This window comes from Prionailurus viverrinus, chromosome D4 (genome assembly GCF_022837055.1).
Source record: "Prionailurus viverrinus isolate Anna chromosome D4, UM_Priviv_1.0, whole genome shotgun sequence".
NCBI lineage: Eukaryota > Metazoa > Chordata > Mammalia > Carnivora > Felidae > Prionailurus > Prionailurus viverrinus.
The window spans coordinates 6,625,090-6,648,714 of NC_062573.1; the positions used below are offsets into that span (position 1 = coordinate 6,625,090).

General features: G+C 44.9%; 1 protein-coding gene and 1 long non-coding RNA gene across 5 annotated transcripts in view; one reads left to right on the forward strand and one right to left on the reverse strand.

The window, feature by feature from the left end:
• Nucleotides 1–2,872: 2,872 nt before the first annotated feature.
• LOC125150139 (uncharacterized) lies at nt 2,873–8,210 on the reverse strand. Its single transcript, XR_007146245.1, has 3 exons — nt 8,075–8,210; nt 6,883–7,035; nt 2,873–4,101 (listed from the first exon to the last, which is right to left on the reverse strand). It is a non-coding gene; the product is annotated as an uncharacterized LOC125150139 (long non-coding RNA).
• The window catches only part of TTLL11 (tubulin tyrosine ligase like 11), a 239,808-nt gene continuing 223,848 nt past the window's right edge, over nt 7,666–23,625 (forward strand). For 2 of the 4 annotated variants that reach the window (XM_047829544.1, XM_047829545.1), the window contains exon 1: nt 7,666–8,864. In XM_047829544.1, coding sequence (XP_047685500.1) covers nt 8,160–8,864 — 705 coding nt within the window. In that variant the 5' untranslated portion in view covers nt 7,666–8,159. The remainder of the gene's footprint in view (nt 8,865–23,625) is intronic. The other 2 variants (XM_047829542.1, XM_047829543.1) reach the window with 2 other exon arrangements.

Sequence of the window (23,625 nt, forward strand, 5' to 3'; positions counted from 1 at the left end):
ACATATTGTCTAGGGCGGTCTTCTCCTTAGAAGGGCAGAGTAACGATGGAGGCCTGCAAAGCCTAGACTATTTACCATATGGCCCTTTGCAGTAGAAGTTTGCTGACCCTTGCTCTAGACTATAGAACATTGTCACCTTTACGTGAAGGTTTGTCCCAATATTGGAACTGCTCAGCAAATTTTAGTTTCCTTCCTGCCTCCCTCTGTCCCCTCCCTCCTTCCCTTTTTCTTTAAAAAAATTTTTTAATGTTTTTATTTACTTTTGAGACAAAGAGACAGAACATGAGCAGGGGAGGAGCAGAGAGAGAGGGAGACACAGAATCCGAAGCAGGCTCCAGGCTCTGAGCTGTCAGCACAGAGCCCGACGTGGGGCTCAAACTCACGGACTGTGAGATCATGACCTGAGCCGAAGTTGGACGCTCAACCGACTGAGCCACCCAGGTGCCCCTCCTTCCCTTTTTCTTGGGGCAGACAAGATCAGGCCTCCTTCTGCACTTAATTTTCTCCCTGGAGCCATTTTCTCCCCCTCCCCTTGTCCACCAGCGGTGGCTACCCTCCTGGCACCTGCCTTACCTCAGGCTTTTCTAGGAGGTTTCCCAGGACAGGGGCTCCGTGGGAGGGTGCTGCTATTCTAGAGGTCTCCTAGTGGCCACTCCCCCACCTGAAGTGAGGGGACGCTGGCCTTGGGATGGAAGGCAGAGGAGAGGGATGCTTGGAGAAAGTGGCCTAGAAGGGGAAGAGGCTGGAGACAGCTGGGGTCAGCCCCGTGCATCCTTGGGAGGATAACTAGAGGGAGGCAGGAACCCCAGGGCTTCCGGAGATCCTCCCACAGAGGGTCAGGATCCTCAGTGCAGAGACCCGGGTTGTGAGACCCCAGACTCCCTGCCCTCTCCCCAGAATCTTCCTTGGATGACTGAAAGCATAAAAAGGATGAGTCTTTGGGGATGGTTAAGGAGGAGGTGGCTAGGGGTCTCCAGGACCCCCAGAATCAAGCTGGTGAGAGGGAGCCCAGGCCCAGCGTTTGGGGCCCAGGGAAAGGGATCCTGCAGTGGTATGAACAGCAGGAATCTCCCCAGTCCCCTCACACCTTGCTCTCTTCCCATGGACCACCCCCCACCCCCATCTTGTCACCTTGGCTGCTCAACTGCAACAGACACCTCAATGGTCTCTCTACTTCCGGTCCTGCCGACCACCCGTCTTCTAAGTGAGGTTAAGGGTCAGGCTCTGGGCCCCAGTTGGCTCTGCCCCTTCCAGCTGTATGAGGTCAGGCACTAGCTCGCTCTTCTTGGGCTGATCGCTGCTATGTAAATGGGGGATACCAACGCTATCTGCTTACTAGGTTGCTGTGAGCATGAAATAGACAACCCATGTCAAGGGCTTAGAGCAGTGTCTAGCTCAGTCTATGCTAGTTACTTCTACTTTTCACTGCTCAGAGTGTTCATTCTGAAACACAGATCTGTGTCCTTCCTCTGCTTAAAAGCCTCCCAGGGATCCCCATGATTATGGGAAGAAGCTTGTTTTAACACTGATCTGCCAACCTCCCCATGTGTTTACCACACCCATCAGCACCCTATCCCTCTCCTGCATTCTGAGGTCACCACTCAGGGGCCTTTCCTCCAGCTATGCTCTCTGCCAGGCTCCCCCCTCTTGTCCTCCAGGACCCCCACCCCCACCCCACTCCTGCTCACAGCATTGAACATGAGGTGGTCGGGGGGTGGGGGGGAAGACGTGCTCATCTGATAGACATCACGTGAAGTTTTCGAGGCCCTGCCATGAAGCAGAGCCCCAGTCTCTGTGGACTTTGCCCACTGTGGACCCCACTGTCCCTTGTATTTGAAGACAATTCCCCATTCTGATCCTCTCTGCACCAAGTGCATGTATGGCTTGGATTCATTAAAGACTTGAAGTCAGTTAAAATTTGTTATATTTTAAACAAATCCATCTATCTCATTAGAGGTCTGGAAAGTGGCTCCCCTGGGGTTGGGGGAGGATGACTGAAGGAAACATAAGGGAGATTCCAGGGTGCTGGGGATGTTCTGATTCTTGATTTGGTTGTTGCTACATGCGTGTGGTCAGTTCATGAAAATCCATAGAACTTTCTGTATACATATTACTGTTTACATGCAGAGAAAAAGAACCAATAGATTATAATGAACTGGCTCATGTGATTATGTGATCATGTGATCACATGTGATCATGTGATCATGTCCTAAGAGCTACAGTTGGCAAACTGGAGCCCCGAGAGAGCTGAAGGTATAAGTCCAAGAGCAGGAGAAGACTGATGTCCCTGCTCATACACGTGTGCACAGTGAACAATGGCTAGTATTGTTATTCAAGAAGAAACCACCTATTTGAGAAATAGTTAACCCCAAACTGCACATGAAGCCTTCTGCTCATTCATTTTTTTTTTTTTTAATTAAGGTTTACTTATTTTTGAGAGAGAGCAAGAGAGACAGAGCGTGTGCACAAGCGGGGGAAGGGCAGAGAGAGAGACAGGGAGACACAGAATCCAAAGCAGGCTCCTGGCTCTGAGCTGTCAGCACAGAGCCCAATGCAGGGTTTGAACTCAGAACCGTGAGATCATGACCTGAGCTGATGTCAGACGCTCAATCAACTGAGCCACCCAGGTGCCCCTGCTCATTCATTGAGATTGATCACTCCCTGTTCCAGTGAACCCTGGTGCTCCTGGGTGCCCTATCACCGCATTTCTAAAAGGAGAGGAGATTTGGGATCTGAGGCTTAAGGACAAACAGCTCGCTGACCATACAAGGGGCCAGTGGGTGTGGAGGGGGTGCACCAGGCAGAGACAGCAACACTTGCAAAAGCCAAGTGGTGCAAAAGTGTGTCTGCAAATAGAGTCAGGCAGGAACTCTTGAGTTTTACTCAGAAGCTCCTAGCTGTGGGTCTTTCCTGTACCTCATCCCGCTTCAGCCTCTGCAAAAACCAGGCCTCAGGTGCCCCCTGGCGGTGGTCTTTGATACTAACAGGACAGAAACTAACAGCTGGAGGACAGGCTGCCTACATCCCTCTCCCTTGAACTGTTCCTTCCTGTCTCCCCAGAAATGGACTTGCTGCAAAAGTGATAGAACAATCAAAGAATGTTTATTTTATTTAAAAATTATATGTTTTCCAGTTATCAGAACAATGCATGTTCATTGCAGAAAATTTGGAAAATATAGAAAAAAATAAAGAAGAAACGAAGTCCTCCTAATTCCGCCACCCAGGATAACCACTATTACTATATTGGCATATTTGCTTCCAGTGTTTTTCTCTGCATACAATTTTCACATGGCTGAGGATTGGCGTGTATATATATTTATATACAAATACATAGACATACATATGGGTTCAGTTATGTGTAAACATTTGTTGAGTATTTTTTTTAGCTTTTATTAATTTTTTAAAAATTTTAATTCCAGTATCATGAACCTACAGCATTATATTAGTTCCAGGTGTATAATATAGTGATTCAATAATTCTCTACATGACTCAGTGTGCATCATCATTGTACTTTTTAATCCCTTTCACCTCTTTCCTCCACCCCCCACCCACTACCCCTCTGGTAACCATCTGCTTGTTCTCTATAGTTAAGGGTTTGGTTTTTGGTTTCTCTATTTTTTTTTTTCCTTCCTTTCCATATGTTGAGTATTTTTGTGCACAAAGTCCTGGTGTGGGAGTTAGCGTGGGTGTTGGGAGCCGGGTGCCAGTGTCAGACCATGCTGAGCTAGAACCCCTTACTAGCTGCGTGACGTGGGCAAGTGCCTTCTCTGAGTAACAATTTCTTTCTTGATCTGTGAAATGGGATTTCTGATGGGACCTATCCCAGGGCTGCTGTATGTAGATGGCAAGGCATATATAAAATACGCAGCACAGTGCCGGGGGCAGAGAGGGTTTTTCCTGGTAACATATCACCATGGAAAGCTTAGTCTGCCTTTCTGATTCACAGTGGAAACCTCTGGAAGTGGGATGGACTTCTGGGTCTAAGGATATGAAGACCCCAAGGTTGATATAGTTGGTCCAAATGGAGAGGCAAATTTCAACCAAGATCTCGTGCCTCCCGCACCACAGCTGTCCTCATTTGTCTCTGTATTCTTCCAGGCCCTGTGTACGCAGAAGGGTTTTTCAGCATTCTAATTGCAATGCTTGCACCAGTTTGCTTAGCGTTAGTTACATCATCAACATTTTCCTAAGCGGCTAAAGCTGTCATTGACAGCACTTGCCATGGTTTGCTTAACGATTTCCTTATTATTGAATATCTGGGATTACTTTTTCATTCATTCATTCACTCACTCATTCGTTCGTTCGTTCATTCATTCATTCATTCATTCATTCAAGAAATAGTTCTGCCAGGCACTGAACTAGGCATTGGGATATAGTGGTCAACAAGAACAGTGAGCACCTTACACTTCAGACACTTGGACTCTGGCCAGCAAGACAGACCACGTCAAATAAACAAGCAAGCAAGATCCCCACGGTAAGCATGGTGGGTGCTGTGAAGGAAAAGGAGAGAACTATGGGGGGGTGGGAGGGGATCTATTTTTTAACACATTTTTATATTTTCTAGAGGTCGTCCTAGTGTCTAATTCTAACCTGCTGTTTGCTCCTCAGCAGCTGTAACTGAAGCTTCTCTTTGAGGAGTCCCATTTGGGGTTGGACTTTCCACTAACACAGTTTCTGGAGGAGTCAGAGTTTACCAAGGTGGTCAAAGGCCTGACAATGAGCTCAAATGGGCCTCATTGTCTGTCCTCCCTTCCTCTAAGCCTTGTGTTTCAACCAGTGTGGTCTGCTCACTGCCCCCCAAAGAGACATGATTATCCCCTTCTTAAGTCTACCTGTACAGTGCCTTTTCCTGTCTTCTCAGTACGGGACTCCACTAGCCCTGGGAGCCTTTGAACCAATTGGAGAAGGTGTTCCCTTCTAGTGGACAAAGCCTCAATGGCTGGAGCTTGGTGGGCAGAGTACAAGTTGGATTCCAGCCCTTTTGAGGCCTCCTGGGCCACCTGCATGACTGCACATGGCAGTCCTGCCCGCAGCCTCTGGAATGACCACCCTACCTACTTTCTTTTCTTTTTTTTTTAATTTGTTAAAAACAGTTTATTTATTTTGAAAGAGAGAGAGAGAGTACATGCTCACGTGAGCGGGGGAGGTGCAGAGAGAGAGGGAGAGAGACAGAATCCAAGCAGGCTCCACGCAGTGCAGAACCTGACATGAGGCTCAAACTCATGAACCATGAGATCACAACGTGAGCCAAAATCGAGTTGGATACCTAACTGACTAAGTGTGGGGCTCGAGCCCACAAACAGTGAGATCACAACCTGAGCTGAAATCAAGAGTTGGATGCTTAACTGACTGAGCCACCCAGGCACCCCACCCCACCTACTTTCTATCTATCTCATTCTTACACCATCTTGAAGACTCAAAGTTTATATTCCATCTCTTATAGGAAGTCTTATCTAGCCTTCTAATTCACAGTAACTTCTCCATTCCTTGAACTCCTAAACAATTTTTTCACTCCTTGCCTTATTTGGCACTCAATTGTATATTGCCTTGTGATTCTTCTTGTTTTTCTCTCCTGTATTGTTCTTTCTTCTGAAGAGATCTGATTTAGATAGAGAAATCAGAGGTATCTCTGTAGATGTATCATTCACACTAAATCTTGAAGGAGAGATAGGCAGAGTTCTAGAGAGTGTTCTAGGCAGAAGGGAGGGCATGTGCAAAGTCCCTTAGGCAGAAGATCTTTGAGATTCAAAGCCAAATGCACATGAATATCTCTGCATGGAATGGCCTTTCAAGATTTGGCAAATGAAGTGGAAAACAACTATTAAATTATGCATTCCAGGGCGCCTGGGTGGCCACTCAGTCAAGCATCTGACTCTTGATTTCGGCTCAGGTTATGATCTCATGGAGCCTGCCTGGGATTTTCTCTCCCTCTCTCTCTCTTCCACACCCCCCTCCATCTCAAAAGTAAATAAAATAAATATTCATTCACACTACTTTCTGAGTACCTCTTTGTTCTAGCCCCTGCAAATGGCATACAGAGATGAATCAGACCAGACATGTTCCTTCCCAGACTAACGGAGGAGGCTAAGATTTCTCTACAGTGTGACAGACAGACCAGGGTAGAGGGTTATCATGTATGTCAGTAGGAGAGTGGACAGAGTAACTATTTCTTGCTTGTGGGCACTGAAGAAAGCTTATCCAAGATGGAGACATCTGAGTGGGGTCTGATGAAGGGTGACCCGTGAGGAGGCTGGTGCAATGGTCCAGGCTAAAGGCCTGAATTGGGACAATGACAATAAGGATAGATAAAAGAGGAAAGATGAGAGAGACATTTCAGTGTAAAACGTATAAGACTTGGAGATGGAATGGTTTTAGGAGGCCGGGGAGAGGAATAAGTTAAGTCTCTCCAACTTTCATGCATGAATGACTGAATAAAGGCGGTACCCCTGGATGAGACCAGGGATGCCAGGAGGAGAGACAGGATTTGGTAGAGGGAGTAGGTTGGTGGAGAGAGATTAGGGAGTGGTGAGGCATTCTCCTTGGCACCACGGACAGCTCCAAGGATCTCCAGAAGACTTGACATAGACCAGATCAATGGTGCTTGCCCCTGGCTGCCTCAGAATCAGCAGAGGAGCTAACTTAACATACATAATCCCAGTCCCACCCAAATGTTCTGCATCAAAGTCTCTGGGGTTGGGGTTCAGGAGCCTGCATTCTAAATAAGCACCCCAGATAACTCAGGCACCGGCAGTCACATAACTACAACACTGAAATACAGCTATGATGGCCTCCAGAGAAAGAGATGAGAGCGCCCTCTGCTGCTAAAATGACGTTTTGATCTCTTGAATTTATTGCTAGTGTATTTCAAGGCAGTTTATTTACCTGGGGAATCTCTGGGCCAAAACAACGAACCAACCAACCAACCAACCAAGAGACTGGGCAGATGAATAAGGAAGAGCGGCCACCTGTGAGTAGTTATGATACAGTCTTTAGCTGGGATTCTGGGATGCTGTTACACCTTCCCAACTGCATTCCCTAAAAAACAAAACAAACAAAAAACAATAAATGTGACTCCCTAAGGTGAGAAGGGAGAATCCTCTCCTTGCATTGGCTTTAAAGATATGTTGCAACCCAAAAGAAATGAAAGCAGGGACTTGAAAAGGGATTTGTGCACCCATGCTCATAGCAGCATTATTCTCAATAGCCAACAGGTGGAAGCAATCCAAATGTCCATTGACAGATGAATGGGTAAAGACAATGTGGTAGACACAGGCAGCAAAAACATTATTCCGTCCTAAAAAGAAATGACATTCTGAGATATGCGACAACACGGGTGAACCGTGAAGGCATTACGCTGAGTGAAATAAGCAAGACACACAGGGACAAATATTGTATGATTCCACTCATATGTAATGAGGTCCCTAGAGCAGTCAAATTCATAGAGAAAAAAGCAGAATGCTGGTTGCCAGGAGGTGGGGGGAGGCAGAACGGGGAGTTATGGTTTAAATGAGTACAGAGTTTCAGCCTGAGATGAAAAAGTTCCAGCAATGGTTGTTGGTGATAGTTCTCACACAACAATGTGAACGCACTTAATGCCATTGAGCTGCACACCTAAAAAGGTAAAAACGGTAAATTTTATGTTATGTTTATTTTACCACAATAAAAAGAAAAGTGACATAATAAGAAAAGCAGTGTTGATGCCCTCCAGTTGACTGGGAATGAGTAGGGCTTCTCCATCCCATAGGGCGCTCTCTGAGAACAGGGAAAGGTGTCTCCCTTCTCAGTCTGGGGCTCTCCCAGGGCCAGCCAGGTGTTTCTTTAAGCGGACAGCTAATCCCCCAGGGCCTGGACTCGTCCCGTCCATCATCAGCTAGAGATGATTCCCGATGGTGCAGTTCCCTCCAGCAGGTGAGGTTCTGCCTGCCCCTTCCGACTGGGAGTTATCCCAGCGACTGTGTACGGGGTCGGGGGGAGGGGCAAATGGGCCCTTAGTTTGAGATTCTCGTCTCTCTTCCGCAGCTCCCAGGCTCAGGAGTCCCACAAGTGCCCAACACCTTAGCACACCCCTTCTCACCTTCTGCTTCTCCAAGTTGTGCTCCGTCAGAAAGCCAGCGCCCTCCCTCCGGCCGGGCTCAGGCGGCTTTCCGCCCTCTTCCAAGATGGCCGCCGCGGTTTCTGTGACAGGCCCGGTCACGTGGGCGCCGCCGCCTATGAGGTCGCGGGAGCTCGAGCGGCGATTGTCCCTTCCCGGGCCCCGTCCCGAGGCGGCGACTGCCCTTGTCAACCCAAGCCTGAGCGATCATGGCAACGGGCTCGGGCGGGGAGCGCGTGGCAGCGGCGGCAGCGGCGGCAGTTTGGTCGCGGGCCGGGGCGGCGGAGCGGCGGCGGCGGCGGCGGCGGTGGCACTGGCGCTGGCACCGGCCCTGAGCGCCATGCAGCGGGGCAGCTCCGAGAGGGAGCTGGCGGCCCGGTGGGAGGCGGAGGCGGTGGCCGTGACCAAAGCGCAGGCGGCGGCGGAGCAGGTCCGCGTGGACTCTGGCGCGGCCGGGGAGCCGGAACGCAAGACGCCAGAGGAGCAGCCCAAGGACCCGGCCCCGGCGCAGCCCCGCGCGGCCGAGGAGGGGGACGCCCGCGTCGTCCCGCGGCCGCCGCCCACGCTGCCCCCGGCCAAGCCGCAGGCGGCGCGGGCGCGGGGCCTCTGCCCGCACGGGAAGCCCCGGAGCAAGGGCCGGGGCGGCCGACGGAGCTCAGGCCGCGCGGCGGACGAGTACCACTCCCAGCGGCCCGTCACTGTGGACAGCTCCAAGGCCAGGACCTCCCTGGACGCCTTGAAGATCAGCATCCGCCAGCTCAAGTGGAAGGAGGTGAGGCCTGGCCCGGCCGCGTGGGCACGGCGGGAGGGTGGACAGTTCGACCTCGGAGGACCCGGCGCGGCCCAGGCCAGGGCTGAGGGCTGAGCTCCTGCCGAGCGCCAGGCTCCAAGTGCTCATCCTTCAAAGCCTCGCCCCAAAGTCGCTTCCTCCAGAAGGCTTTCAGCCCGCTCCAGGTCAAGTTAGCCACAGCTTCTTCCCCTGGCTCCCCTACAGCTCTGGTTTCTACCTATCAGCACTCCCCTGCATTGTAGATCTTAGCCTATTTATGTGTCTGTCTCCTCCACCAGCTTTGAGTCCTCGGGGCCCGGGACTCTTTCTTTCACTTCTTCATTTAAGTTCTGTTTGCTCAGCACTTAACTGTATAGCAGTGAACAGTTTGTACTTTGGAGGCAGACAGACTTAGGTTCTCACCACACCCTGCCACTTAGCTGTGTGACTTTGAGCAAGTCGCTTCACCTCTTAAGCCTATTTCCTTCTCTGTAAAGCGAAGCTAATAAGTGTCTCATAGTTTTGTTAGTATTAGAAGACTCATTGCTTATTGTAGCGTAGCACAAGTGTGCAATAAATGGTAACTAATCTTAGCACCGTCTCCTCTCTCTTCCTCCATCACCGTTACCATCACCACCACCACCATTATCATCAGTGTAGGAACCGTATTTTATATTCTAGGCCTTGGCATATGGCTATAGCATGTGTCAATGAGCGGTGGCTGAAAGGGTGGATGAAGGAATGGGTTATTCCTCCCTGAGCCCATTTTAGACCTAGTGGGGGCTGGAATGAAACACCAAAGACACCCAGGAGTGTCTGTCGCAGTTGGCTGAGTGGATAAAGCCATTTGACTTTATTTTCAGCTTCTAAGGCTTTTTAAACAGGGTTTCGGGAATATTGGGATTGTGATTAGGGCAGTCAAGTCTAGAGACTTAGATCCAGATGGTCTGCTGGTGTAACAGGAATCCGCAGCAGGTGACGTGAAAGACTCAGGTGCTTAGCTCTGTGCTTTGGCTATGGCAGACATTCAGGAATGGTTTTATGAAGCTGGAACATATGGAGAGATGGCCGCAGAAAGGATTGATGAGGTCAGAGGGTTGATGTCCCAACAGGAAGGAGACGTGTGGTTTGGAGGGAAGACAAGAATCAGGCAGGGCAGACGTCCAGGTAGGGAGGGGTTAGCCATTGGGGAAGTCTGACTCCAGGTGTCAGGGTCCCCAGGCTTGGGGCTTGGGATTCAGAGGAGGACTTCCATGCCTAGGAAACCTGGAGGGAGGCTCCCAGCTCTGGACAGGGTCCCAGGTCTGGGCCAGAACAAGATAAAATCGGAGAACTTGTCAGTGCCATGGTCCTAATAAAGAGAGAATCCAGGGACTGAAATCAGGCCACAGAATCAGGCAAGGCTGAGAATCAGGCAAGGAGAGCTGTGCTCGGCTTAGCGCTGTGGGAGGGAGAGACATGAAGCTGGCTAGATCTTGCGAGATGGAACCAGATGGACTCAGAAACCAGCAGGCATGCATGCCAGGTTCAGGTACTCGGTCCACGGGTGTTTGCTGTGGGTGCTGACTCTGGAAATCAAAGATGCTTAAGATGTAACCCTTGCCCTCAAGGACCTTACAGTTCAGTAGGGAAAAAACACAAAGAAATCATTGCAGTGATTAGAAGGTCTTTGCTGCTGCTTCCTGAAATGCTCTTTTCCCAGGTATTTGCATGTCTTATTGTCACTTTCCATCTCTGAGCAAATGCTTCCTCCTCAGAGAAGCCTTCCCCCACGATCTGTCCCTCCACCAACCGTTCTTCTTCTTTCTTTTATCGAATAGCACAAAACTCTACCTGACACTCTGTTACCTATTCCCTCATTAGAATGTAAGCCCCATGAGGGCAGGGGCTTTGTTTTATTTATTGCCATATCCTCAGGTGCTTGGCACACAGAAGGTGTTCAATAAATACTTGTTGAATGGATGGATACGCTGTGTGATGAGTGTTTCCCTGTCCCTATGTAAAGGTGTACGTGCTGTGGGAGAAGAAGAGGGCCATCTCACGAAGGGCTTCCTGGAGGAGAGAGATGTGAGCTGAGTTCTGAGTGCTGAAAGGGAGTAGGAGTTATTTAGGGCCATTGAGTTCGAATCTCTGGTAGAGGGCATAGTATGGGCACAGCAGAGGCACATTTGGGGCTTTGCATGTAGTTCAGTATGGCTGGAGGTGAGTGGGCGGCAGGATGGTGGTGAGGTGAGGCTGGAGAAAGGAGCGGGGGTCAGACCACAGGCCATGCTGTGGGATGTGGACTTGTTTTTTGGAAGGCTGTGTGAGCCACTACAAGATTTTAAGGTTCTTCCATTTATCGACTATGCTAGTTTGACCAGTGAGTTAAACTCTTTAAGCCTCTTAGTTTGCCTGTCTTTCAATGGGGGTGGGTTGGGCTAGTTCAGTGGTTCCCAGGCTGTCTGGTGACATCATGTCATGTTAGTCTACATGAGACCCTGGTGCTGGTAAACCTAGTGGAGTGGGCAGTTGCCAGGCATTACCTGTAACTCCCCCCACCGCCCCAACCTCGCCTTCTTCCTCTCGCCCAGAAAGTATATTGGCATATAAGTGGAGATACCCCTTCTGGTATATTTTAAAACAAACTCAGTCACAACAGGGCTTTCCTATTAGATGTGTGATTATTAATGTCACTCTTCCCTATGAGTTTGTGAGGTGCTGAGGACAGGAGTGGTGTTTGACTTGTGGTACATCATAGGTATTCCATAAATATTTACCAGATGAATGAATGAAATACTTGCCACAGAGCTCACATTTCATCTTGACACTCTAGAATGTGGAGTTTGAAAAGTACTGGAGTAGGTAAACTTTAAGTACCTTCCAGCCTTAATTATGATTTTAGTATTGTTAGTGCCTACCATAAAGTTGAGTGCATGAAAAGCAGTCACTAACAAAGCGTAGACAGACACAACCTCTCCAGGCCTCAGTTTCCCCATATGTTTCAGGAGTGATGTTGGACAAGATCATCTGTAATGCTCAGCATTGGTGTCTGAGGACCAGGGCTGGGACACAAGGCTTGGTGTCCTTTGTATTTCGTGCAGTGCTGTTGCCGCAGGATTTGAGAGTACCCGACTGGCTGGGGTGGACGGGGAGCCCAGGTAAGAAATGAGGTCATGAATACCAGCCAGGGTGAAAGCTCAGTGTTTCCTTTGACAGTGCACAGTGAGGGGCGGCACCGGACAGTCCATTTAGCAGGGCAGCACTGAGCCAGCTTGTGAATTCAACGTTTGCTTGGCTACAGGACACAGTCTCCCTTCCCCCTTCATTTTTTTTTTTTTTTATCACACACACATTTAACAACCAGGATAGCGAATGTCAACAGCTATAATGAAGCCTTACATAACTCTTAACCCTGTGCCAAGCACTCTTCCAAGTGCTTTATGTTATCTACAGTGATTTGATTTTCCCAACAACCCAGTTAAGTGCCTCATTGTCTCCATCTTACAGAAGAGGAAATTGAAGTATACAGAGGTTAACTGATCCAAGGTCATATGGCTAGTAAGTGGCATTTACTAGTGGCTAGTAAGCTAGTATTTGAAACAGAGATTCCGTTTGAAACCAGCCTTCATTCTGGGCTCTTCTCACTGTTTCCTACTGGATCTCTATCTGCAGTCCCTGGATTGGAGTTACACATACGGATGTGAGTGGGATTCCCTCCTTGCCCTCCAGCAGCTTCTGGCTTGAGAAAGACATGCACACAATGGCGGGTCCAGTCTGGGAGTTGAATGGGTAATGGCCATTCCATACAGAATAGGCACAAGGCAGGGAGGATGGATCAGATTTTGTGTGCAGGGTGGGATTTTGTGTGCACGATGCTTAGGGAGCACGTGGGAAAGCGGGAGAGATGAAGAAGCCAGATCATGGAGGACGTCGGAGGCCAGGCCAGGAAGCTTGAGCTCCTGCCTGAATGTGATCACAGAATCTTGCCATATATAAACTCAGCTCCTCTTGCCCACTCTCTCAGCCCCAGGTGAACCACGCCAACTCTCTGGTGATTCTGTTTTCAGTTGTATCTACTCTGGTCGGGTCTAATCCAACCATGTCCACAATGTTGAATTTGCCTCTCAAAGGAAAATTCACAAATGTTGGCCCTGTTAACTTATAGATAAGGCGAAAGTTTATCTTAGAATAGCAAAATCAGGTTTATGGAGTCGCTATTGAAGTTGCCCACATGAAAGAGAGGGATTTTTCCTGGCTAACAGTAGTGCTCAATAAATATTTATGGAATTGTATGGTCCTCTTTCAATTGTGTGAGCCTCTCTCCCCATCCTCTTGTGTATTCTTTTGTAGTTTTGACACCATCATTAAAGAAACCCCAGGGAAAAGACACCAAGGAGAATAGCTGCCCTCCCTGGAGCTGCAGGTTGTGTATATGTGCACAGTGGTGCCATGGACACCAGCTAGCTGACGTGCGCGAGGGCGCTCAGAGATTTGATGGAAGGACCTTTGTTGATAACACCTTGCATAAGCCCCTGTCCCAAGATCTATTACAGTGTGAGTTCTTTGTTTCAGAGACTCCAAATCATGTGTTATTTTCTGAAATTTATCCAGCCTTTCTGCAGCATGTGTATACTTACTATGTTGTCCTGCTTATAAGGTATAATATCAGTTACTGTTTATTAAATATCTGTTATATGCTAGGCATCATACTATGCGCTTTATGTTTATTAAAAATTAGACATTTACTATGGATTATTTTATTTAGTCTTCACAGCAACCCTCCGAAGTAGATCCTATTATCATTCCCAAATTACAGATGAGGAAACTGAGGCTCGGGGAGAGTTTCATATAGGGCTAGCCCAAGGCCACACGGGTAACAAGTGGCAAAGCCATCCAGGGCCTGTGCTCATAGCCAGTGTACAATCCTATACTGTCTTCTTTGCTAATCGTTTGCTAGAATACACCCCACTAGTAGTTATTCTATTATTGGTAGTCCCAGATACTGAGTGAAGAAATTGAGGTGGGCACAGTAAGTAAGAGGGAAAGTCAGGGTTCATACAGTAGTCTGTCTTGTTCCAAAGCACACTTGCCGATGTGTTTTATAATTCTCCACTTCTTAACGCTCCCATTTGTCTGACTCATAACTCTCAAATGACAGCAGAGTTGCTCAGAACCAGGAGAGTGCTATTGCAAATAGGACTTAAAATAAAACACACTGAAATATATCCTACCTGGCAGGGGGAACATTTGGTGCCTGTACCTTCCAAATCCTATCTTGCTGCTGCCCACAGAGAAGAAGCTATTTGGGTGCCATTTGACTAGCTGAGTTGCCTTGCTCCTCTATGGAATGTGATCCTGCTGTATGAATTGCTGTATCTCATTCCTTCTGGAAGGTGCGGTGTAAAATGAAAAATTATATAGTTTAATCTTACCTCCCTTTCCTGTTTCAATGATAGTGCTTGCAATTTATGTTCCATTTTTTAAAAACAGCATGGTATTTAAGAACGGTTTATATCCTCTTCCATCAAATGCTCTCCTTTCAACAGACATGTCATTATAATGCCTAGTCCACCAGAATTTTCCCTTTGCCAGTTGAACTTGTCCTTCCATAAAAATCGCAATTCACTACCACCGTTGTTTGAACAACATGGTATATGTAATAGCTTCATGAAGCCACACGAACACCTTCAATAGTCCTTTAAAAGACAACAAATTCCAGGGGCTCACATTCAAGTTCTATAGCTAGTACAAATTAAAATTTTGGTTTTTGTGGTCAACAATTGTCAGAACCGTTTCCCGGGTTATGTAAGCATACCCTCTATTGTAAATAGCCTCAGTTTTGGTAGCATTCTGGATTCTGGTTTTGAGCCAGCGGAAGTTGAATGCAAAAATCCAATAATTCTCTTTTTCTTTTAAATCTATTCTTTGACAAGGACATATTGTAATAGTAACTGCCTGCTCTTTAAGTGCCTTTTTCTCTAGAAGGGAAGTGTTGTGTCCTGGAGCTAGCTAGCATGGACTTTGGATTCAGACAGTTAAGTGAAAATCCTCGCTACTAATGACTTGTGTGACCAACCATGTACTAAATATAGAATCTGAGCCTCAATCTCTTGAACTGTAACAACGGGCAAGTGATACTTACCGTGCAGAATTTTTGTGACATTAAATAAGGGAATGCATGTAAATTGCCTTAACCCAATGTTTGACACACTTGTCAATATTGAATAAATGTTATTTTATATTTTTCATCCTTTGAGCAATTGCAGATGTGGGTTATTTGATCTACGTAAAAAATTTTTTTAAAAATGTTTATTCATTTTTGAGAGATGGAGAGAGACAGAGTCTGAGTGGGGGAGGGGCAGAAAGAGAGGGGGACAAAGAATCTGAAGCAGGCTCCAGGCTCTGAGCTGTCAGCACAGAGCCTGACGCGGGGCTTGAACTCAGGGACAGCGAGATCATGACCTGAGCCGAAGTTGGATGCTTAACCAACTGAGCCACCCAGGTGCCCCTGATCTATTTAAAAAAAAAGAAAAAAAAAACTAGGAAAAAATATTACAGAATTTAATCTGCATATATAAGGTTACAGCTTAACCAGAACATATATGACCAGCTTATTTGAATCATGTTATAAATATTTTGAGACCTGCTCTATGACAGACTATAGCAAATAGTGAAAACATGCAAAGCTCTTGGGGGATAAGGGACAGTTACATTTTTTAATATATATATTTTGTTTTTTAACGTATTCATTTTGAGAGAGAGAGAGAGAGAGGAATCCCAAGCAGGCTCCATGTGGTCAGTGCAGAGCCCGATCTTACAAACCATGAGATCATCACCTGAGCCGAATCAAGAGTTGGACACTTAACTGACTGAGCCACGCAGGTGCCCCAACAGTTACATTTTAAATGAACATCAAGGTGATGTAGTTTAGGTTTAAAATTTTTAAAATAACATGGACTTAAAGTTCTGTTAAAAAAATTTTTTTTAAGTTTATTCATTTTTGAAACAGAGAAAGACAGAGCACAAGCAGGGGTGGGGCGGAGAGAGAGGGGGACACAGAATCCGAAGCAGGCTCCAGGCTCCGAGCTGTCAGCACAGAGCCCGACGCGGGGCTCAAACTCACGAACGGTGAGCCCATGACCTGAGCCAAAGCCGGACGCTCAACCGACTGAGCCATCCAGGCGCCCCTTAAAGTTCTGTTTAAATCAGTTATACTTTTAGGGTTTTGTGAATTTAATTGAAAAATGTAAAGCCTCCATTCTGAACCTGGCACCTACCTCATACTTTGCTGTATTAATTATTATACATCACCACAGGAAGCTTATTTTAGCTATTTGAGTTCACACGGAGAACTGAGATCGTGTATGTAAATATACCCATTAGCTGTGTGGAAGTGATGTGGATTTTCTGGGCTGATTTCTTTAGCCTTTACTATCATTCCTATTCTTTACTGTCATTCCTATAGTCCTCCCCATGGACTCTGGAAAGACTATAGCCAGACAGGGGTTTGAACCTTGGCTCTGTGACCCTGGACAACTTGCTTTACCTCTCTGAGCCCAAGATTCCTCATCTCTAAGAATGAGCATAAAATACTTGGTAGGGTTGTTATGAGGATTAAATCAGAAAATCTTTAAAGTGCCAGTGTTTACACTAGGAATACTGTTTGCCTTTCTCTCCACTGAATTTCCATGACATCTTAATTACATTTTATAACAGAAACTTGGTGGTGTGAACAGGCAAATAACCTTGTTGTCCTTTAATTAGTTTTGAGCTCCTCCCTTCCTTGTGGCTGCTCCACTGCAGCCAAGTTATGTCCCTGAGATCCCTCTGCACAGATTCCTTTTTTGCTGGAGAGAACAATAACCATGTTTCTCTATTCCAGATGGACTAACATCTCTCCTTTCACGTCACGTCAAGTCGTGCCTTGCTGTAACAGCTGCCTTGGCTGCCATTTGTGTGCATGTTTGTTTCCCTGGATGCGTTTGAACCATTATCTAGTAATTTTTATAAATGCCTTTGTAAGTCCTAGCAGGCAGTTCTGACGACCCTTTCTCTATCCCCATCTGCTTCTGTGTCATCATAAAACCTCATCCTTAACGGAGCTGGTAGAATAGGGCAGCATTTCTCCCGTGCCTGTTATCCCTATTCAGGAGAATGTTACTTTTCTGAGAAGTCCTTCTGTCGATCTGCCTAGAACTCTTATGAAGGACAGTTTTCCTGTTTTGTTCCTTATGCTTATAGGGAGGTTTTATTTCTCTTTGTGTCGGAACTGTGGTTTATTGGAATCTAAAAAAGCAACAATGGTAAATTTTCTGGACATCTTAGATTATTTACAAATATATTTGTTCAATTTTCTAGAGCTATATGTACTTATAGAAATGTATACAGTTCCCAAGTGTATAAAATAAAACCTCCAACCCCCCACTCCCCACCCCATCCCCCTTCTAACTCTTTAAAAGGCAACGCCATGGTTACAGTTTGGTTTGCATCTTTCCAGATTTTTTTCTTATTCCCTCATGTGTCAGGACAAGTAAATTGTACTGTAGTAACAAGCAACCACAAAATATCAGTGGCTTAATAACAACACAAGTTCATTTCTTGCTCATACTCAGGGATTCAACGTGGGTTGGGAGGGAGGGAGGGAGAGTTGGTGGGAAGGAAGGGACGGGGCTATCATCATTTTGGTTATTCAGAGACCCATGCTTCTAGCTCAGTACCTCCCTCATTGAGTCCCTGAGGGGAAGGGAATGTGCAAATTGTGCACTGCCTTTTAAGACTTCTACCCAGAAGTGACTGCGCTTACATTTCATTCACAAAGCATTACATGGCATGGCTAACTTCACAGGGCTTGGGATGTGCGGTCCTACCATGAGGGTATGAAGAGGATAATCATATATATATATATATATATATATATATATATATATTGGCAATTTCTATTTTATTTTAAATGCTATAGTTACACAATATGTATAGTATTTGGCAACTGCTTTTTTTTTTTTTTTTTTTTTTAGCATGGCTGTCTTTCTCTGTTAGCAAGCATAGGTTCATTTCATGTTAATAATAATCTAATGGTTGACTGGATGTACCATCATAAAATTTATTGTTGGATATTGTTTCCACATTTTTTCTTGCAATTACAAAGAAAGGCACAATACACATCACTGTTCAGATGTTAAGTGTTCATTTGTACAAATACTTCTGTAGGATAAATTCCTAGGACTTGGTGGGTCAAAGGGTAGATGCACATTGTATTTGGATGGTTACCATCAAATTGCCACCAGCAGTGTTTGAGGGTGTCCCTCTTCTCATCTCCTCTCCAATACTGCCTTCTATTTATCTTCTAAGTCTTTGCCGAACTGACAGGTAAAACATATGCTCTTTTGACTCACATTTCTATGCTTGTCAATGAGGCTGGACTTTTTGTATGTTTCCTAGTCATTTGTCCTACCTCGTCTGTGAAATGCCTAAATGTATTCTTAAGTGTTCATTTATCTTTGGGGTTGTTTATGTTTATATTTTGCTTATGTTTATGTTTTTCCTATTTGTTTATGAATATCATGGATAGTCACTTTTTGTCTCCTATGTGTTGTAAGCCTTTCCCCTGTTGATTATTTAAACATCTAATAGATAATCATTTGCCTTGCATAATCTACCTTATGATAATTAAAATGTTTCCTTCCTATTCACTAAAAACAGTCCTTAATTTATTACTGACTTGTTAGCTTATGAAGGCAAAACATAGACAACTTTATCTTCAGGTGCTATTAAACTTCTAGGGGCGCCTGGGTGGCTCAGTCAGTTAAGCGTCCCACTTTGGCTCAGGTCATGGGCTCACGATTCGTGGGTTCAAGTCCTGCATCGGGCTCTGTCTCTCTCTGTTTCTTAAAAACGAATAAACGTTAAAAAAAATTAAAAAAAAAAAACCCTTCTAGTGAATTAACAGGCTGTGTGGAGAACTTTAGGGCCTTACATTTCAATGGAGCTAGATGTTTTTTGTGGAACTTTTACATACATTTATCTAAGCCGACTTTTACTTTATGCAGTGAGTGTGGTAGGTAGACTTCATTGCTTCTGTTTGATAGATGGCAGTATTGTATGGCGTTAGATTTGGGTTTGAATCCCCACCACTTATTAGTTCTGACACATGGGGCATCAGGCTTGTCTCTTAGGGTAGTTGTCCCATTTTAATAATGTGTGTTTAATGACATATATAACCTGCATGCTAGAGCCATTGCCCAGTGAGGATTGGCTGCGTGTCAGCTGTTTCACCCTTCAGAGGTGTTAAGTGACATACAGCTTAGAACTAGACTCCAGGTCTCCTGGTTCTCAGGCTGGGTCTTGTTCCCATGGCCACACTGCCCATCTAAATAGAATATGGGGGCACCTGTGTGGCTCAGTCAGTTAAGCGTCTGACTTCAGCTCCAGTCATGGTCTCATGGTTTGTGAGTTAGAGCCCGCATCAGGCTCTGTGCTGATGGCTCAGAGCCTGGAGCCTACTTCAGATTCTGTGTCTCCCTCTCTCTCTCTCTGGCCCCTCCCCGACTTGTGCATGAGCTCTATCTCTCTCCCAAAAATAAGTAAATAAACATTTAAATAAAATCAATATATACAGTATGATTTCGTGGCCCCCTAGAAATAAAGAAGACCATTGGAAATTACTTAATTACTTCAGTCATACTGTACAGGCCTGGGCTTTGAGCCTGACTGTTAGTTTTATTTAAAACTCAGTTTTAAAAACATTAAAATTTTGTGGCACAGAAACAGACACATAGACCAATGGAATAGAATAGAAACCCCAGAACTAGACCCACAAACGTATGGCCAACTAATCTTTCACAAAGCAGGAAAGAATATCCAATGGAAAAAAGACAGTCTCTTTAACAAATGGTGGTGGGAGAACTGGACAGCAACATGCAGAAGATTGAAAGTAGACCACTTTCTCACACCATTCACAAAAATAAACTCAAAATGGATAAAGGACCTGAATGTGAGACAAGGAAACCATCAAAACCCTAGAGGAGAAAGCAGGAAAAGACCTCTCTGACCTCAGCCGTAGCAATTTCTTACTTGACACATCCCCAAAGGCAAGGGAATTAAAAGCAAAAATGAACTACTGGGACCTTATGAAGATAAAAAGCTTCTGCACAGCAAAGGAAACAACCAACAAAACTAAAAGGCAACCAACGGAATGGGAAAAGATATTTGAAAATGACATATCGGACAAAGGGCTAGTATCCAAAATCTATAAAGAGCTCACCAAACTCCACACCCAAAAAACAAATAACCCAGTGAAGAAATGGGCAGAAAACATGAATAGACACTTCTCTAAAGAAGACATCCGGATGGCCAACAGGCACATGAAAAGATGCTCAACGTCGCTCCTCATCAGGGAAATACAAATCAAAACCACACTCGGATATCACCTCACGCCAGTCAGAGTGGCCAAAATGAACAAATCAGGAGACTATAGATACTGGAGAGGATGTGGAGAAACGGGAACCCTCTTGCACTGTTGGTGGGAATGCAAATTGGTGCAGCCACTCTGGAAAACAGTGTAGAGGTTCCTCAAAAAATTAAAAATAGACCTACCCTATGACCCAGCAATAGCACTGCTAGGAATTTACCCAAGGGATACAGGAGTACTGATGCATAGGGGCACTTGTACCCCAATGTTTATAGCAGCACTCTCAACAATAGCCAAATTATGGAAAGAGCCTAAATGTCCATCAACTGATGAATGGATAAAAAAAATTGTGGTTTATATACACAATGGAGTACTACGTGGCAATGAGAAAGAATGAAATATGGCCCTTTGTAGCAACATGGATGGAACTGGAGAGTGTGATGCTAAGTGAAATAAGCCATACAGAGAAAGACAGATACCATATGGTTTCACTCTTATGTGGATCCTGAGAAACTTAACAGACACCCATGGGGGAGGGGAAGGAAAAAAAAAAAGAGGTTAGAGTGGAAGAGAGCCAAAGCATAAGAGACTCTTAAAAACTGAGACCAAACTGAGGGTTGATGGGGGGTGGGAGGGAGGGGAGGGTGGGTGATGGGTATTGAGGAGGGCACCTTTTGGGATGAGCACTGGGTGTTGTATGGAAACCAATTTGACAACAAACTTCATATATTGAAAAAAAACATTAAAATTTTGGAAAAAAATAGAAAAAGTTTATAATCAACCATGGAGTTGCAATGACTATTTTTGTTTTGAAGCATTTCATTCCAGCATCTCTTCAGCATAAATTTAGCTGATGTGGGGCGCCTGGGTGGCTCAGTCAGTTGAGCATCCAACTCTTGATTCCGGCTCACGTCATGATCCCAGGGTTGTGGGATCAAGCTCCTCATTGGGCTCTGTGCTGTGTGTGGAGTCTGCTTAAGATTCTCTCTGTCTCTCCCTCTGCCCCTCTCCCCTGCTTGCATTCTCGTTCTGTCTCTAAAAACAAACAAACAAACAAACAAACCATACACACATGCAAAATACTTCAGCTGATAATGATTAATGTCAGTGTTTTACAAAGCTGATATAATTTTATTTTGTTAACATTAATGCCCATGTTATAATTTAGATGTTTTTCTGTGCTATACACACTTTTCAGAAATGTCATCTTAATTGTCAAAAATGTCATCTTAATTGTCAAAAAAACAATCTCATTCAGGAAACCTATTTATTTATTTATTTATTTATTTATTTATTTATTTTCATGTTATTCAATGTTTAGATTGATTCCTCTGTGAAAAAATTTCCTGGAGTTCTTTCCCTCCACATTTTATATTATTTTCTTAAAATAAACTTTGCAGAAATAAAACATTTGGGTTAAAGGGCATGTGTATTTTCAGGCTTCTGGAATGTATTGCTAAATTGCTTTCCAAGAATTGTAGCAGTTTTTTTGCAGCAGCATATAAGAGTTCTTATAAGTACTTACTTTTGAAGGATGTAATGACAAATATTGGGGAAGAGAGTGAACCAGATGAATCTTTCCCCTGTCTTCACTACTTCTAGTTCTAGTTCAGTCCTAGTTGAAAGCAGGGCATTTTGATATGGCTATTTTTGTGTAGTCATTACATCTAAATTGAAATAGTCACATAAAAATGTAAAGCCACTCTAAAATTTTCCGTTTTTAAATATTTATTTATTTTTGGGAGAGCACAAGTTGGGGAGGGGCAGAGAGAGAAAGACAGAAGATCCAAGCAGACTCTGCCCTGAGAGGCTGACAGCAGTGAGGCTGATGCGGGGCTCGAACTCTTGAACTGTGAGATCATGACCTGAGCCGAAGTTGGACACTCAGCTGACTAAGCCATCTAGGTGCCTGCCACTTTTAAATTTTCAAATAATGTATTGAGTAGACATGACTGGCCTTCTGTCTACCCTTGACCATCTCCCCACGTGTAGCTCTTTACTCCATTACTGGATCTTCTTCCCACGAGGTAAGGCTTAATTAAGCATTCCATGTAGAGTTGGGTAATGAAACTCCTGAAAATTCCAATAGGTTATTTCTTTATTTTTTAGGTTTTGTCAAAATATCTTTGGTATTAAAAAAGAAAAGGACACATTAAGGGCTGTATTAAAATGTCACATGCCGTCATTAGCCATTAGGGAAATGAAAATCAAAACCACGATGAAACCATTTTGGACCCACTAGGATGTCTAAAACAGCAAATCATAAGTGTTGGCGAGGATGTGGAGAAATTAGAGCCCTCGCTCTTGCTGGGAATGGAAAATGGTGCAGCCATTTGGAAACTGGTTTGGCAGGTCCTCAGAATGTTAAACATGGAATTACTACATCACAGCAGTTTATTCTTAAGTATATACCCGAGAAAAATGAACACATGTTCACTAAATCACATGTATGCTAATGTTCATAGTAGTGTTATTCACAATAGGTAAGAAGTAGAAACAACCAAATGTCCATTAGCTGATGGATAAACAAAATGTGGTATAGCCATATGGTGGAATATTATTCGGCCATAAAAAGAAATGTACTGATTTCATGCTACAACATGGATGAGTCTTGAAAACATCTTATATGAAGGAAGCCAGTCCCAGAGACCACACATTATGTGATTCCATTTATATGAAGTGTTCAGTATAGAGAAATCTACATGGAGAAAATAGTTTAGTGGTTGCCTAGGGACTGGGGAGCCTTTTGGTGGGAAGTTGGGAGTGACTGCTAGTACAGGATTTCTCTTTGGGGTGATGAAAATGTCTTAATATCGGTTGTGGTGATGGTCACGCAACTCCATGACTATACTAAAAACTGTTGAATTGTACACTTTAAATGGGTGAATTGTGTAACATGTGAATTATATTTCAATAAAGATGTTGAAAAAATGCCATATGCTTATCCAGTTCTCATCATTGAACAGTACTTGCCTCCCAGGTAGTAATCATAAATATGTTTCAGGACCTCAAATCAGCCCAGTGCCCCCTGTTGCTCACTCTGCATTGTAATGTTGCCTGTTACTGGACACCTGTGTCAAATGGACTCTTTGTCCTGGTGGCATAGAGTAACGGCAGCTGTAACGCCATTCCAAACTTTCACTGTAAGGATGAGTTTTGGTTTTTTGTGGGGTAAATTTGAATATTTGCCTCAAGAATGAAGTTCAGTCTCCTTATAAAGGCTCCCTATGAAGACTTCCATGACTTGAGATGCAGTGTAGCCTGGACTTTGGAACCACACAGATATGGGTTTGAAATAACTCACTATGTGACAGTGGGAAAACTTTGCCCTGAACCTTGGTTTCTTTATTTATAGATGGGCACAATACATTCATA